Source organism: Parasteatoda tepidariorum, chromosome 2, assembly GCF_982258835.1.
Source record: "Parasteatoda tepidariorum strain Cologne lab strain chromosome 2, Ptep-v5.0, whole genome shotgun sequence".
Taxonomy (NCBI): domain Eukaryota; kingdom Metazoa; phylum Arthropoda; class Arachnida; order Araneae; family Theridiidae; genus Parasteatoda; species Parasteatoda tepidariorum.
Genome location: NC_141756.1, coordinates 7238624 through 7253665, shown reverse-complemented (window position 1 = coordinate 7253665; position 15042 = coordinate 7238624). Strand labels below are relative to the sequence as shown.

General features: G+C 30.3%; 1 protein-coding gene across 1 annotated transcript in view; it reads left to right on the top strand.

Moving 5' to 3' along the window:
- Positions 1-3370: 3370 nt before the first annotated feature.
- LOC107444305 (uncharacterized) overlaps positions 3371-15042 on the top strand; it is a 33945-nt gene continuing 22273 nt past the window's right edge. The window contains exons 1-4 of the mRNA XM_087155493.1: positions 3371-3466; positions 5699-5878; positions 5969-6248; positions 7482-7675. Coding sequence (XP_087011619.1) covers positions 3455-3466; positions 5699-5878; positions 5969-6248; positions 7482-7675 — 666 coding nt within the window. The 5' untranslated portion in view covers positions 3371-3454. The remainder of the gene's footprint in view (positions 3467-5698; positions 5879-5968; positions 6249-7481; positions 7676-15042) is intronic.

The following is a 15042-nucleotide window of genomic DNA, read 5'->3' as shown; positions in this document are numbered from 1 at the left end:
TTTATTAGATCCATTAATTTATGAAAAAGAAATTTAATTTTTTTTTTATTTTACACTTTAACAGTTTATCATTCGTTATTTCACAGAATAATTAGGTAAAGTAGGAAAATTTTCATCTATTATATACTTTAGTGGACTAGTCTAGTTATTTTATAAAATACCTAGCTATTCTATGAAATAACTGAATTATACAGTTTACGTTAACATATTTAAAAGACAAAAATGCAAATAAAACAAGGACAGGAATAAAAAAAAACAACAATAAAAATAAAAATGTCGAGAATTTAAAAAAAAAATAAAAATCAGCCATAATTAGGAAAGAATAATTACGAAAAAACGAAATCGTGTCATCACGATTGTACACGATTATATTTGCAAAAACAATGCTTTTTAAAACTGCATTAATATGGCCGAAGCAAAGTGTTAGAGTACGTGAAATGCTATAGTGTGAGAAAGCAATGGGTGAGAAGCATCGAAGGAAAAAATTCCAATTCGAATACTGAAGTTTTATGAGGGAAATATCCCAAAAATTTAAGAAAAATACAAAACAAAATATAAGTAGAAGCATTCAAGAACATATAAAGCTACATCTAAACCATATAATTGCTTTGGCTATATTAATATAGTATTAGAAAGTACTATTTTTAATGATATAATCGTGAGAGCTGATTACAAGGTTATATCGTTCCTTTATTGTTTTAATTTTTTTTTTATTTTTGTCAATTTTTAATTTTAACATTTTTTTATTAATTTTTTTTATTTATTTTTTTTTCCTTTTTTTATTTGTTTCCTTGATTTATCTGCATTTTAATCTTACTTTGGGAACAATTTACTTGTATTTTATGAGCACTTAACGGCTACTTTACGGTTTTATTTTCATTTCAAATTATCTTTTTTTTTCCTTAAAAAATAACCGAATTCGCAGAATTTACTTATTTCCTAATAGATGCAAAACTATAGGAAATCAGAGCACCTCAACCAATTACCTGCGAGAAAATAGCATTAAAGCAGGTAAGGGATTAAGGCTAATTTTTTGTTAATAGTTTTTTCGAACTTTAAACAGTTATTAAATTTTTTGCAAACTTATTTGGAATGTATTTTAGACATATCTGCTTCAATTAAAATTATTTATCACAATGCTTTAATTCATAAAATTAGAAGAAGATAAAAGAAGGGAAAATTTGGTATAGTTTAGTACCAGACCCCTGATTGAGCATTAAAAATTATGAAAGACAACTTCATTGGTAACTTAACTCTATTGGATATTTCGTGAAAAAGCATTTCAGCACAATAGAGGAAAATACTGTGCGCTTTACAAAATAGTCTGTGCATTTTAAAAACAAATCTCTATCTGGATAATAACTCGGATTTACAGCTTCAATAATTCTTATAGCTGTACAGCGCGAAAAAAAGAATAATAAATGTACCACACTGAATAACTTTTGATATAATGATCGGATCTTCACGTTCATGGGATCAATCTTAATGGTTCGAAAGAGTGACTTCAAATATGCTAATTTTTTAGTGCAGGCTATAATTTAAGTTATGAGTTCAGACGCAAAAACGTACTTTCCTAGAATAAACATACATTTCTCTTATCGGACCCAGATTTCAGAAACAAATATAGGGAAAATCCCAAAATATATGGGGTATCTGCAATCTGGGAAATATGGTAACTATAGTTTGGTCAGGAGAGCAATTCAAGGTTTGGACCCCTTAGTATACTTTTTGCTTATTTCGCCATTTCTCGATAACTTTATTAAGCAAATAAAAAAAAATTATACACACCATTATAAAATTCATTTACCCGAAAGTAATTCGGTGGAAAAAAATAATTTTGTGAATATTTATTATTTTATTTGATAATGGACAAAAAGATTTTAAAACAAAACGCGTACAAATTTTATACATAGTTTAATATTCAAAATTTTCCTGAACGGTAATACAGGAAATGTTTAGCATTAAATTATTATACCAAATGTCGTGATGAGCCGTGATGGCTCAGGGGATAGAGCGTTCACCTACCAATGTGGTCAACCGGGTTCGAATCCCTGCCATGACTGGTCGATACGAACTCCGTATCCAGCTTGCACTGACCACAGTTCTGATATAAAATATTTTCAGTGGTAGACGGATCATGGCCTAGAGTCTCCTTGAAGTCGAACAATGTGGAAAGTTTTCATGGTATTCCTCTCCACGTAACGCAAATGTGGTTTAGATCCAACTAAAAGTTCTCCACGAAAGCAAATTTCTCTCAATACGTGATCTAGGAGTTCCCTTATCTTCTGGATTAGATTCAAAATTGCAAGGCAACGGAGTTGAACATTAGTAGTCATATACCAAAAATAATTGGGGTGGTTGTTCAACGATGATTATAGTAAAAAAACTAAACGAAAAAAAAGTCTTGTGATGAAAAAGATAATTTAATTTCATAGTATGTTTCGTTTTTGAAAATGCACACAATCGCAACGCTACGCAAAAAAAAACTCTTAAAACAAAGAAATTAGACCTGCTAAATTTGAAAAATACTACAGCGAATTTATCTCCTACTATGATGCCAAATTGAAACTAATTTCTATTTAAAAAATAAACGCTGTTATTTTAAATGTTCCAAAAGCCCAATTCGTTCTACTATATAATGTTTTTACTAAAATATATCCATAAAAACACATTTTGGAGAATGGGAGTAAGTTTAGGGTTTAAAAAAAATAATATAGAATCAAATATATAATTTCCCTTGCAAAAGCCGAAATTGTTTCAGTTTCAAGACTTTTTATTCATAGTAAAATGCAAGAAATTGAGTTTTCAACTCAAATGTACTTTATGTAAAATAATGATTTCCGATTACTAAAACAGAAAAGGTCTTTCCAATGATTTAAGGCCATATTTAAATTCAATAGAGCTAAGAATTTAAAGCAACTCAAAACATATTATTCGTTATGAATAGCGTAAATGAAGAACTATTTAATAAATACATAACATGCTTTTTAAATGTGCTGGAAACTTGTAACTATTTATTTTTCTTTTTAACAACTTGCTTTGATTATAATAAAAAAAAACACAATTCCAGAGAGATTATTAAAGAACACACTTTTCTGTTAACAAACGATTTCAAATTATCATAACTTCACCTACTTACGTAAATTGTCTCTTTCTTTTCTCAAAAGATTCTCTAGCTTTTTTTTTTAATTCCATTCAAGATTTTGAACTATATATTTTCGAAAAATTACCGAGGCATCTTGATCCTTTGAGAATGTTATTTATTTTGCTGCTATTAAAAAAAAAATAACTTGACAGTCACGTGGGTGTTACATTCGAGATTCCTTAGCAACTTCTGAGTTTGAAAGGACTATAAAAGCTGATACTCAATTCAAAGATTTCACAAACCACAGCTTCGGAGTACTCTTCTATATCTTATCCTATTTTATCTCAGGTAGAAAGTTTTAAAAGAAAAATGCTTTCTCAGGTAAGATTTGAAATGTTTTCAAACACCTTTAGTTTAAATATTTTTATCTGTCATAATGATTATCCTTTCTCTCAATGATTATCATTCTTTGAGTCTAACTAAGCTATTTCTCTAACAAAAGTTACCTAATTTTGCAATTATTAAATTCTGAAATTAATTGATAAATAAATAAATTTAAATATATATTGCTTTAAATTTTTTTTAAAATTACTTTTTTATTTTAATAATAATTAAATAAGAAAAATAAACAAATTTTGAAATGGTAGGAATTGAAATGGCTAAAGATTTTGTAATGATAGGAATAAAAGCAAACTTTAAAATTATTACTAAACAATTATTTTCTGCAAACAAATAAGTACAATAAGAAATTGGTAAACTACTATTTCAATTTTGTTACAAACCTTTGTTATATTTATATAATTAAAACAAATGATATTATTGTTGTTATACGTAGCATACATGTTTTTATATTAATCTGACAAAAACCATGCAGATTACTAGAGTAACACTCAAACTTAATTTTTTCTAAATTTATTTTGATTAAGCCAAATATTTTTTACTCAAATTTCAAATCTTTGTGCCAGTTAAATTTTTTTTAAGAAATTTAAAAAAAAATTATTTTAAATATGCTGCCATCTTAACTCAAAAAGAGCAACACCGATTAAATGCTATAGACAATTCAGTTTTTTTATTATAAAAAAGCTAAGCACATATAATATAATCTGAAACTACGTGTATAAACATAAGTGTTGATATAATTAAAAATATAATCAGAACAAGAAAACAAATAAGTGTTAATTTCATTAAAATGTTGAAACTATTGAAAAGTGTTTTTTGCATAACTTGCAATGTAAGACTTTCAATTTAAATCCTTTTAGTTTTTAACCAGATGACTGTTAGCGATATAAGGAATATAATGTGTGAAAAATTTATTAATTTGAATTAAATATGGAAATCTTTAAAGTATCCTCATTATAGGAATAATAAAAATAGCGGAAACACAACATGATCATAAACATGTTTATTTGATTTAAATGTGGAAATCGAGTGAACTTGTTTATCAAAGAACTGTTAGTAATGTGGGGAATATAATGTGCTTATAAATATGTTTGTTTAATTTAAATGTGGAAACTAATGGAGCGTAGGTTCGAGATTTATTAAATATCTAGACGAAATATTGCTTTTATTTGATTTAAATCAAAAATATTTTAAACATCTTCGTTATATGACTAGTAGAAAAAAAATGAAGCACAATATATACACATACATGTTTATTTGATTTAAGCTTGGAAACCGTGGGAACTTGTTTGCTAAAGAACTTTAACTGATGATGGGAATATAAAGTTATCGAAAATATGTACATTTCATTTAAATGTGGAAACTTTCAGAGCGTAGATTCAAGATTTATTAAAAATCTAAGGAATAATATTGTTCTCATTTGATTTGATTGTGAAGATCACTAGAACGTATTCTTTACGATTATGATAAAATAACAACCGGAAAAAAGATCCGTAAATTTTCCGGTCTATGAGCGTTTTACTAAGGATAATTTGAAAAAGCAACCTCTGTAGAGAATATTTTTAAGGAAATCTCCCGTGAGACTATAATATACAGCATATATAATAAATAAATATTGGTGACCTTGACTATAAGAATGAGAAACTATCATTCACGTATAAAAGACGCAGCATCCACGGAGCATGCCCGGTTTTTCATTTTTATGGTATGCTAGCTGTAAATGGTTGCAAAATCGTATAGCTTTTTATTCACTGCTTCCTAACCGTATGGTTTCAAAACCGTAAAGGTAAAAAAAATATCCTAAACCATTAAGATTACGGTTACTGGGATGGGCAAACTGCTTCCAATTATTTTACCGTAATTTCAAAATGAAAATTCTAATAGTGTATTATTTTAAATGTTTTCTATTCAATATTTTCATCTCTTAAAATTGAATAATGATTTGAAGAAGGGATAGGACTTTTTTTTAAATTTATTTTCAATGATATTCGGTGCAATTATTACCCACGGAGAAATAGCCTATTGACAAGGTTTGAAATTTTAATTTTTGGTAAAAGTAGTGGAAAAAATATGTATTTTTTGCATATTTTTGTTAAAAATCTTTTAATGACAGGTTCGAAAAAAAATATGCAAATTTGAAAAATTCGGAAAAGAATATACATTTTTGTTATTATAAATTTTTTTTTATTTCATTTGAAATTTTTACTCTTTCAGATCGTCATCTTTGCCATAGGACTAGTTTGTACTGTTAAAAGCTTAGGAGTCGGCCCAGCTGGATCTGGAGGTTATGGGGGAAGTATGGGAGGCTATGGCGGAAGTATGGGTGGCTATGGAGGAGGTATGGGTGGTTATGGAGGAGGCATGAGCGGAATGGGAGGATACGGAGGAGCAATGGTGAGATACTTATAAAATTATTCGAAATCCAATTAGATTTCAAGAGACATTTTTCTTACATTGATTTTTTTTTTGTATTATTTGTCTAAGCCTAAACCATACAGCTTCAACTACCAAGCCAATGGCATGGGGTCAAACAGTTTCAGAAATGAAGAGGGAGATTCTAGTGGAAATGTACAAGGATCTTATGGCTATACTGATGCACAAGGATTGTACAGACAAGTGCAGTACACAGCCGGTGCAGCTGGATTCCAAGCCACAGTGAAGACCAATGAACCAGGTACAGACAGTAAACCAGAAAGTCCTGCTGATGTGAACATGATAGCCGAACCAGCACCTGCAGGAATACAAGAAAAATACACAAGACGAGGTAATAAAAATGGCGATTATGTTGGATGGAAATTATAATTATTTAAAGCAAAATTACAACCTTTCAATTGCTAAAAGCAATTATTATATTAAAAATAGTTAACTATTAACTTAGTTTATTATAGTTTAAATAGTATAGTTTATTAGTTATAACAGTTAACTACTAGCTGAAGTTATTTCATCAAGGTAAAGTTTAATGGAGGAATTTTACTCATTCACGATAATTAGTTCTTCGGCTGCTTTCAGCTACTATGAATTGTCTTTCGCTCATATTTCTCGCACCAATGATTGTTAAATAAGTTTTCAGCAGGGCGTCTGTTGGCAAAATTTTACCTTGTCGCACTCTCATGCCGCAGTGCTGGGTTCTATGCTCGTGCTGGGCAAGTTTGTCTCTCCCTTTTATCCGCTAAGGGAGTCGATAGAATACGTACCAAGCATACTTGAGACTAAACACTTCGTTCCGCGTTCATACATATATAATTGTGAGCAATTTGCTTCAAAAATTCTCGAGACATGAAGAAATGCGCAAAAATTTTAATTAAAATTAAAATGTTCAAACTTTGGTCTGTATTCCTTACCAAATTATTGGAACCATATTTCTCAGATTGGAGCTATCTCTTATATTTTGAGGATCAGAAATCTAAATCTATCGTAAAAAAGATATGTTGATGCAGAAATAGTACGCTTTTGCGTTTGATTTCGTAACTTAAAATATAGTCTGCACTAATCAATTCGAATATTTGATATCACCACCTTGAACCATTTAGATTGAGTCCAAGATTTGCGAAGATTCGTAAAGAACGTGAACACTTCGATCATTATATCAAAAATTATAGAAGGGAGGTCCGATTATTTTGCACATTATACATTCAATAGAGTATACATAGTAGAAAAATGCATATTAGAACCTTGCTGATTATTCTCTTAGCAAATTAAGGATTTGAAAAGTAAACTGACTAGTTATTGACAGCGCTTAATTCCTTGATAATATTAAAAAAGAAAATTCAGCTGATAATTCTTTCACAATGAGTTTAAGTATTACAAAGTTTTAATTGCTCGACGAATTAAACTTTTAACTATTGGTCTTACAAAAATTTATATCTATTGAACATAAGAAAGTTTTAAACAATTTTTAAAATTTTCTATGGGGTTCTGGATGAAATATTTATCAGATTATATTTATACTGATCATGCCAAATTTCCCATTAATAAATTAAATGCTTTTGTTTTCTAGCTGGATCTGGAGGTTATGGAGGAAATGTTGGTGGAATGAGAATGCAAGGTGGAATGGGTGGTTTAGGAGGTGGAATGGGAGGCTATGGTGGAATTGGAGGAGGTATGGGTGGATATGGTGGCATGGGAGGATTTGGTGGTGGATCATCCAGCCCATTTTCAGGAATAAGTCGCAGTGGATCTGGAAAAAGCATTCACTGATGTAAAATGCCAGACAATTTAACAAATTATATTTGTTTGCGACGTTCTTATTTATATTTTTCGCATATTTTTTTTCAATCATTTTTATTAAAGTTACTTAAGTTGTTAATTGGTTAACATAAGTTAATGATATTAATAATTAAGGAATGAAAAACTAATTTGAAAGAAAATAGTGAAATATCATAATATAATTATAGAAATGTTTAACATAAAAAACTTGTTTTTGACCATGGTGGACAGTTCTCTTCTTTTTTTATGTTTTACTTGGTTTGAAAAAAATTGTTTAACAAAAGTTAATTGTTTAACATAAGTTTATGACATCAATAATTATTAAATGAAAAACTAATTTGAAAGAAAGTACTAAAATATCATAATATGTATGGAAATTTTTAAATTAAAAAAATTGTTTTTGACCATGGTGGCCAGTTTTCCTTCTTTTCTATGTTTCACTTGGTTTGAATTTTTTTCCGATTCTTTACAATACTTTCATATTTTATATTAAAAAAATTGAGATTTCGAGATAAGTATTTTTTATTCATTTTAATTGCAAATTTCTGCTTAATGTGTCTATATTGCTCGCTGTTTGTGTATTAAACGTTGTAAATTTTGATGTTTTTAAATGTTGACTTTTATGTTTGGTCTGTGGTGCGGTGTGAATATTATGTCCTGTTGTATTTTCATATTGATCTCTTCCTATAATTTTTGAAGAAATAAATAAAGTTTTTGATTGAAAATTTGTTTTGTTTTGTATTTATAATTTACATTTTTAATTTTCCAACAACCCGCTGAAAATTACTTTTAAGAGAGTTAAGTGAAATTTAGCAAATGCAATGTAATTTTATTCAAATGATTGCTGTTTAATAAACAAATAAACTGGAAATTTAGACAATAACATGAAAGAACTATCGTAAAAGAACAATACAAGCATTTAATTAAATAGTTATACTTCATTGGAAACGAAACTCTATTAGATATTTCGTGATAAAGCGTTTCAGCAGAATAGAAAAAAATATTGTGTGCTTTACAGAATAGTCTGTGCATTTTAAAAACAAATCTCTATCTGGATAATAACTCGGATTTACAGCTTCAATAATTCTTATAGCTGCACAGTGCAAAAAAAAAATAATAAATGTAACACACTGAATAACTTTTGATATAATGATCGGATCTTCACGTTCATGAACTCAATCTTAATGGTTCGAGGGAGTGACTTCAAATATGCTAATTATTTAGTGCAAGAGATAATTTAAGTTATGAATTCAGACAGAAAACTTACTTTCCTAGAATAAATATGCGATTCTCTTGTCTTATTTAGATTTCAGAAACAAATATAGGAAAAATTCCAAAATAAAGGGGATATCTGTAATCTGGGAAACACGGTAACTATAGTTTGATCAGGAGAGCGATTCAAGATTCAGACCCCTTAGTATACTTTTTGCGTATTTCTCCATATCTTGATTACTTTTTTAAGCAAATTAAAACATTTGTACACGCAATTATAAAATTCATTTACCCGAAGGTAATTCGATGCAAAAAGAACAATTTTAGTGAATATTTATTATTTTATTTGATAATAGACTTTAAAACAAAACTTGTACAAACTTTTTACATAATCTTATATTGAAAATCTTTCTAAGGTTCTTCAATATAGAATTATTTTAACAAAATTCGAATGAAATCGATCGAATAGTTCTTGAGAAAACAAATTTTAGCAAAGTCAGCTATTTAAGATTCGATTTCTCAGAAAGTATTCGACCGATTTTTCAAAATATGCATTCTGCTATGCACAATTGCATTCTTTAAAGTGTTGTAAAAATTATATACCTTGCAGTATTTTTCTTTATTATTATTAAATTTTAAAAAAATGAAGCATAATAAATATTTACTAAAAGATATTTTTTGTGAATTTTATAGTAGTGAGCAAATATCTTTCAATTTGCTTTTCTGAACTGTAATACAGGAAATGTTTAGTATTAAATTTTTATACCAAATGTCGTGATGAGCCGTGATGGCTCAGGGAATACAGCGTTCACCTTCCAATGTGGTCAACCGGGTTCGAATCCCTGCCATGACTGATCGATACGAAACCCGCCTCAGTGGTAGACGGATCACGGGCAAGAGTCCCCCTGCAGTCAAGCTAACCGTGGAAGGTTTTCGTGCTTTTTCTCTCCTTGTAACGCAATTGCTTTTTAGTTCCAACTTAAAGTTCTCCACGAAAGCAAATTTTTCCCAATACCTGATCCAGGAGCTCCTTTATCTTCCGGGTCGGGTTCAAAAATACAAGGCAACGGAGTTGAACATCAATAGAAGAAGAAGACTTTTTCAAGCTGAAAAGGATCTGAAGGACAAAAAAGAAAGCTGAAAGGACAAAAAAGAAAAAAACTATCTATAAAAGAAACATTACAAAACGAAAAAGGATAGAGTAAAGAATTATCTTAAAAATATTGTAACCAAAGAATGCTTTGGTCCTGGCTGCATAAAGCTGCAGATGCATAAATCAGATGGAACTATAATCACCACTAAAAAAACCACAATTGAAACTATCCTGGAATATCATTTCCCATTGGACCAACACCCATCTCCTTTGCCGGAACCTTAAAGTTGTAACAGGGATCAACTATACACTAGGAATGAAATTACAGCTGTTGTTAATAGTATAAAGAACAATAAAGCTGCAGGTTTCGACAATATCTCTCCCGAAGTCATTAAATCCTTAGCAAATGCCATTCTCTAAATTATTTCCCTACATTATGGAAAAAAGCTAAATTAATTCTTCTCCCTAAACCTGGAAAGGATTTATACCAACCTGAAAGATATTGTCAGATTTCTCTTCTTCCGGTTTGGGGGAATTTGTTGAACAAATCTATTAGTGTTTCACCTTGAATCTAATAACATTCTACAGACAGATCAACACGGTTTTGGGAGAGGTAGAACTTACTACTTCTAACTAAGAAAATAAAGGAGAAGGTTATGAGAAAACCAAGAAAATAAAGGATAATGAACATCCCGCACTGGGTATTTCCCTTGATATCAAAAGTGCCTTTGATAGAGTCCTTTGGAACAAAATTATCGAATAATTGAATTCTTGCAACTGTTCCTATGACTTGGTTAAGTTGATTTCAAGTTTTTTGGACAACAGAAGGATTCTGTTTGAATGAGAAGTTGGAGAGGCCTTTAGCAAGAGGAGACACACAGGGGTCAATTCTGGGACCGATCTTATGACTACTTATAGCGAACGCTCTCTTAAATATGAAAAGGGAATCCTCTTGAAGGGGAAGGGAAAAGGAAATAATCACATACGCTGATGACTTCCTATTACTTCTCAACGGAACATTTCTTGATAGACTTGAACCCCAAGCCACTATGATTATGACGAAATTTGAAAATTGGGCTGCGTCTCACAATCTTCTGTTCAGTACCAAAAAAACTGTCACCATGGTATTTCCTGAGGCCAATCGGGTCTTAAGACGACCAACTATAAAACACTGTGTAGTTAACATTTCAATGAGGGAAACCATAGATTATCTGGGATTTAAATTGTACAATCAGCTTTCCTGGGTGCCCCACCTTGACTGTATCTATAGCAAAGTGACTAAATTTCAAGCTAAACTGATCTCAGGGGTTGACTGGGGGATTGGCCCTGATGTTCGGAAATTCATCTACCTAAACAGCACTCAGAAACTTATCTTCTATGTAGCTGAAATTTGGTTTTCGCAACAGGTAAGAATCATTAATGGATTGGAAAAAAATAGAAAGAACTTCTTCACTATCTATCACTAAAGCATACGACTACATCTATTGACGCTCCCCAAGTACTTGCTGGGACAATCCCTTTAGATATGACCGTAAACGCTGAAGCTCAACTTAATAATATTTTCCAACATGAAGAAGACCACATAATCTATAAACCAGTACCTACACCTATATTTATTATCCGGGTGAAGAAGTTTTACTTAAATATCAACTACATTTACCTACTTATAAGGGACAAGAATTATTCACAGATGGATCGAAACTTTTAGTTAACAATGAATTTTAGACAGGATGCGCTTTCGTGGCCTATCTGGAGGGAGAACCTGTTGGAAAAAAAACTTTTCGCATCTCTGATCACGTTTCCGTGTCTAATTCTGAATAATGAGCCATTCTCCAGTCGATTCGTTGGATTAAAGAACAAAGAATTGCAGATAAAATCTCAATTTATACCGATTCCCTGTCTAGCCTGCAAGCTTTGGAAAATAGCAACTCTAAAGAGTATTTAGTTCACTTAATTAAACAAGAATTCGCAAACAATATCGTTTTACATTGGATAAAATCACATGCAGGCAATATGGGCAAAGAGGAGGCTGATAGGTAAGCCAAATTAGCCTGTGAGAGATTAACGGTCGATCTGTTTGAAGATCCCAGCAGGCGGACTGCAAGAAAAACTTTGGAACTGGAAAAATTGATTGAATGGTAGGAGAGATGGAGTGACAGCTTTACAATGGGAAGGCACGCATTCGAACTCCTCCCGAAAGTTCCAACGAGGAAAATCATGGGAAATTTCTTTTTAAATCAATTCCTAACTAATCAGGGCTGTCATGGGCAACATAAGGCCAGTTTCTTCGGGGGAACTCAGCTTTGCCGTACCTGTCAGCTTGTTGAAGATTGAAAACATATAATAATCCATTCTACAAATTTCAAGCACATTAGAGAAAAACTTTTTCATTCAAAAACCACATATGAGTTTATAAAGCAGCATTGGTCAAACTCTAAAATAAAAAAGGGGAATTGAGGAAATAGTAAGAAAATTGTTTAGTAACAAGGCACCTCCCTGAATCCTGATGGCCTCTTGCTGCCTATTGTTAGGAAGGATATATTTTAAATCTATTATTGATTTACCTGTTATGGTCTGATTTTTACTTGAATTTTCTCCTAAACTGCTTCGTGCGTTTTAATTTCATGCTTTTTGTCAATCTCTACCCCATGTGATTCCTCATTTTGAATTTCTCAATCACTTGTGTTCTTAGAGTATATATATATATATATATATATATATATATATATATATATATGTAAAACTAACGCCGAAATTGATAAATTTGCAGACTAAGCTTTCAAGGTTCATCCAAATCCAATTAATTTCGCAGCATTGGCAATGAACTGCTAAGCATTCTCTGTGAAGTCTTCGATTCGTTCGTTAATAGGCTCAAATGTTCTAACATAGTAGAAGTGTGTTCTTTTAGTTATTTTTTTTTTATTTTTATGTTTTGAAGAAGCATTTAATATTATCCTGCGCCCGTTTCATCAGTTCTTAAAATCCTGCTCGGCTTGTAAAATGATGCAGTCGAACCGAGCAGGGAAACAGACACAGGATTTAAATTAAATCAGAGAAACTTTTATTTGATCATTCTTAGTTGAGTGGGAGCGAAGAAGTGATGTTTACTCCATCAGCAAACAGTCTTTCTGGTAGGGAAAATCTTGCAAAAAATCCTAAAATGTCTCTATTTAGGGAAAAGAGGGAAAACTCAGAAATTACTATTGGTTAATTAAATATATCACGCGATTCTCACAAGGCTTAAAAGGAAAAATATCTTTATTTAAATTTATGTATAGTTGGCTAAAAATAGATTTAGAAACAGGATGTGGTTTCTTTTAAAGTATCATAAAGTGCTTCGATTCGAAGAATTAAGTAGTAATAAATTAGGAGTTGTTTTATAACGAAGAAACTAACATAAAAAGATTAATTGAAGCTTTTTATGTTACATCCCCCCTCGCCGAAATTTTTTTAACTATTATCAAAAATTTTAAAATTTATCTTTTTGCAAAACTTTCCCTATGATGACACAATAAAAAAAAATCAAATTGTACTTTTAACAAGATTCCAAAGTAATATGAACTATAAAAAATACATATAAGCACACAATATAAAAAAAATTTCATGAAAGTCTCGAGAAAAAATAATTTGATGTAGCGCTACCATCAAAATGAAGTGTTAGATCTTCATTTTCAATAGTTTTTTGTGATTTAAGTTTTTTCAGTCCTTTTTGAAATCACAGTAAATAAAGTTATTACTCATACTAACACAATTAAAATAAACTTTCACTATAAGAAAATTTATAAAAACTTTCTTTTAAATGTAAATATTCAAAAACATGAAAATACAAGTGATATGAGAAATACAAATTGACACTTTTTCCAAAAAAAATTTTTCTTCAGGATTTGTACATCTTGAAAATAAAATGTATAAAAAAATTTGACACAATGGTCTTTAATCTGAAATTTAGGATTTCAGTGTTGTTAGGGGAAAATTTTTGCTGGATTAGGGGCTGTATTCCCCAAAAAGAGGAAAACAGTCCCTAGTCTCAACAATGATGTGCTGGAAGATCCTAGTTTCAATAGATGCTTAAGTTTAAATTTTCTTGGTTTTCACCACAGAGAGAAACTACCATCGCCCCAGATCCTTTAGATTGGGTAAACATTGAACTTGAAGAAGAAAATTTGAAAGGTCGGATCTTCCAGAAAAAAGGGGACCACATGTTCATTGAACCATGTGTAATGTTGTCATATTCGGTGTTTTTAATTTATTTTAACAATGAAAAATCATTAAATTTAATATAAAATATAGTCAATTCCATTTAAATAATTACATGTTTTTTATTCGTGACATAATTTAAGTTTGTCAGGTGGGTGGTACCTTCTCAATTTTGATATATGAACTATTTCTGTATTTTCTTTATTATGAATATTCTTTTTATTTATTTTATAATTAACATCAGAAATTTTTTCAAGAATTATATATGGACCGGAAAAAGTGGGGGTAAGTTTCCTAGTATTGGGGTATTTAAAATCTTCATACATTACAGTATCATTTTGGGAAAATTCAATATGAGTGAATCTTGCATCATAATAAATTTTATTTTTTTCATGATATTGTTTTGTTCTTTCAACTGCAATTTTCCTTGCTTCTTCTATTGGTGGAAAAATTTCTTCAGATAAAGGATGATTAAATGGGAGAGTGCCAAACATTAAATAAGCTGGTGGGAATTTAGTTACCGAATGTGGAGTTAAATTATATTCTTCAGTTACTTCTTTTAATAATTTAGGCCAAGGAATTTTTTTAGAAGAATCATTAATTTTACATTTTAAACGTGTTACAATGGTTTGTCCTAAACGTTCAACTTTTCCATTAGTTTCAGGTCTATGGGCTGTAGTTAACAATTGTTTGATTTTGCTATGTTTAAGAAATTTTTTAAAGTGGGAAGAAGTAAACGCGGCATTTCTATCACTCAAAATACTGTTAGGGGTTTGAATTTGAAAAATTTGGTGCAAAAAATTAACATAGGTTTCTGTAGTTATTGATTTCGATGCAAAAGACCACATAT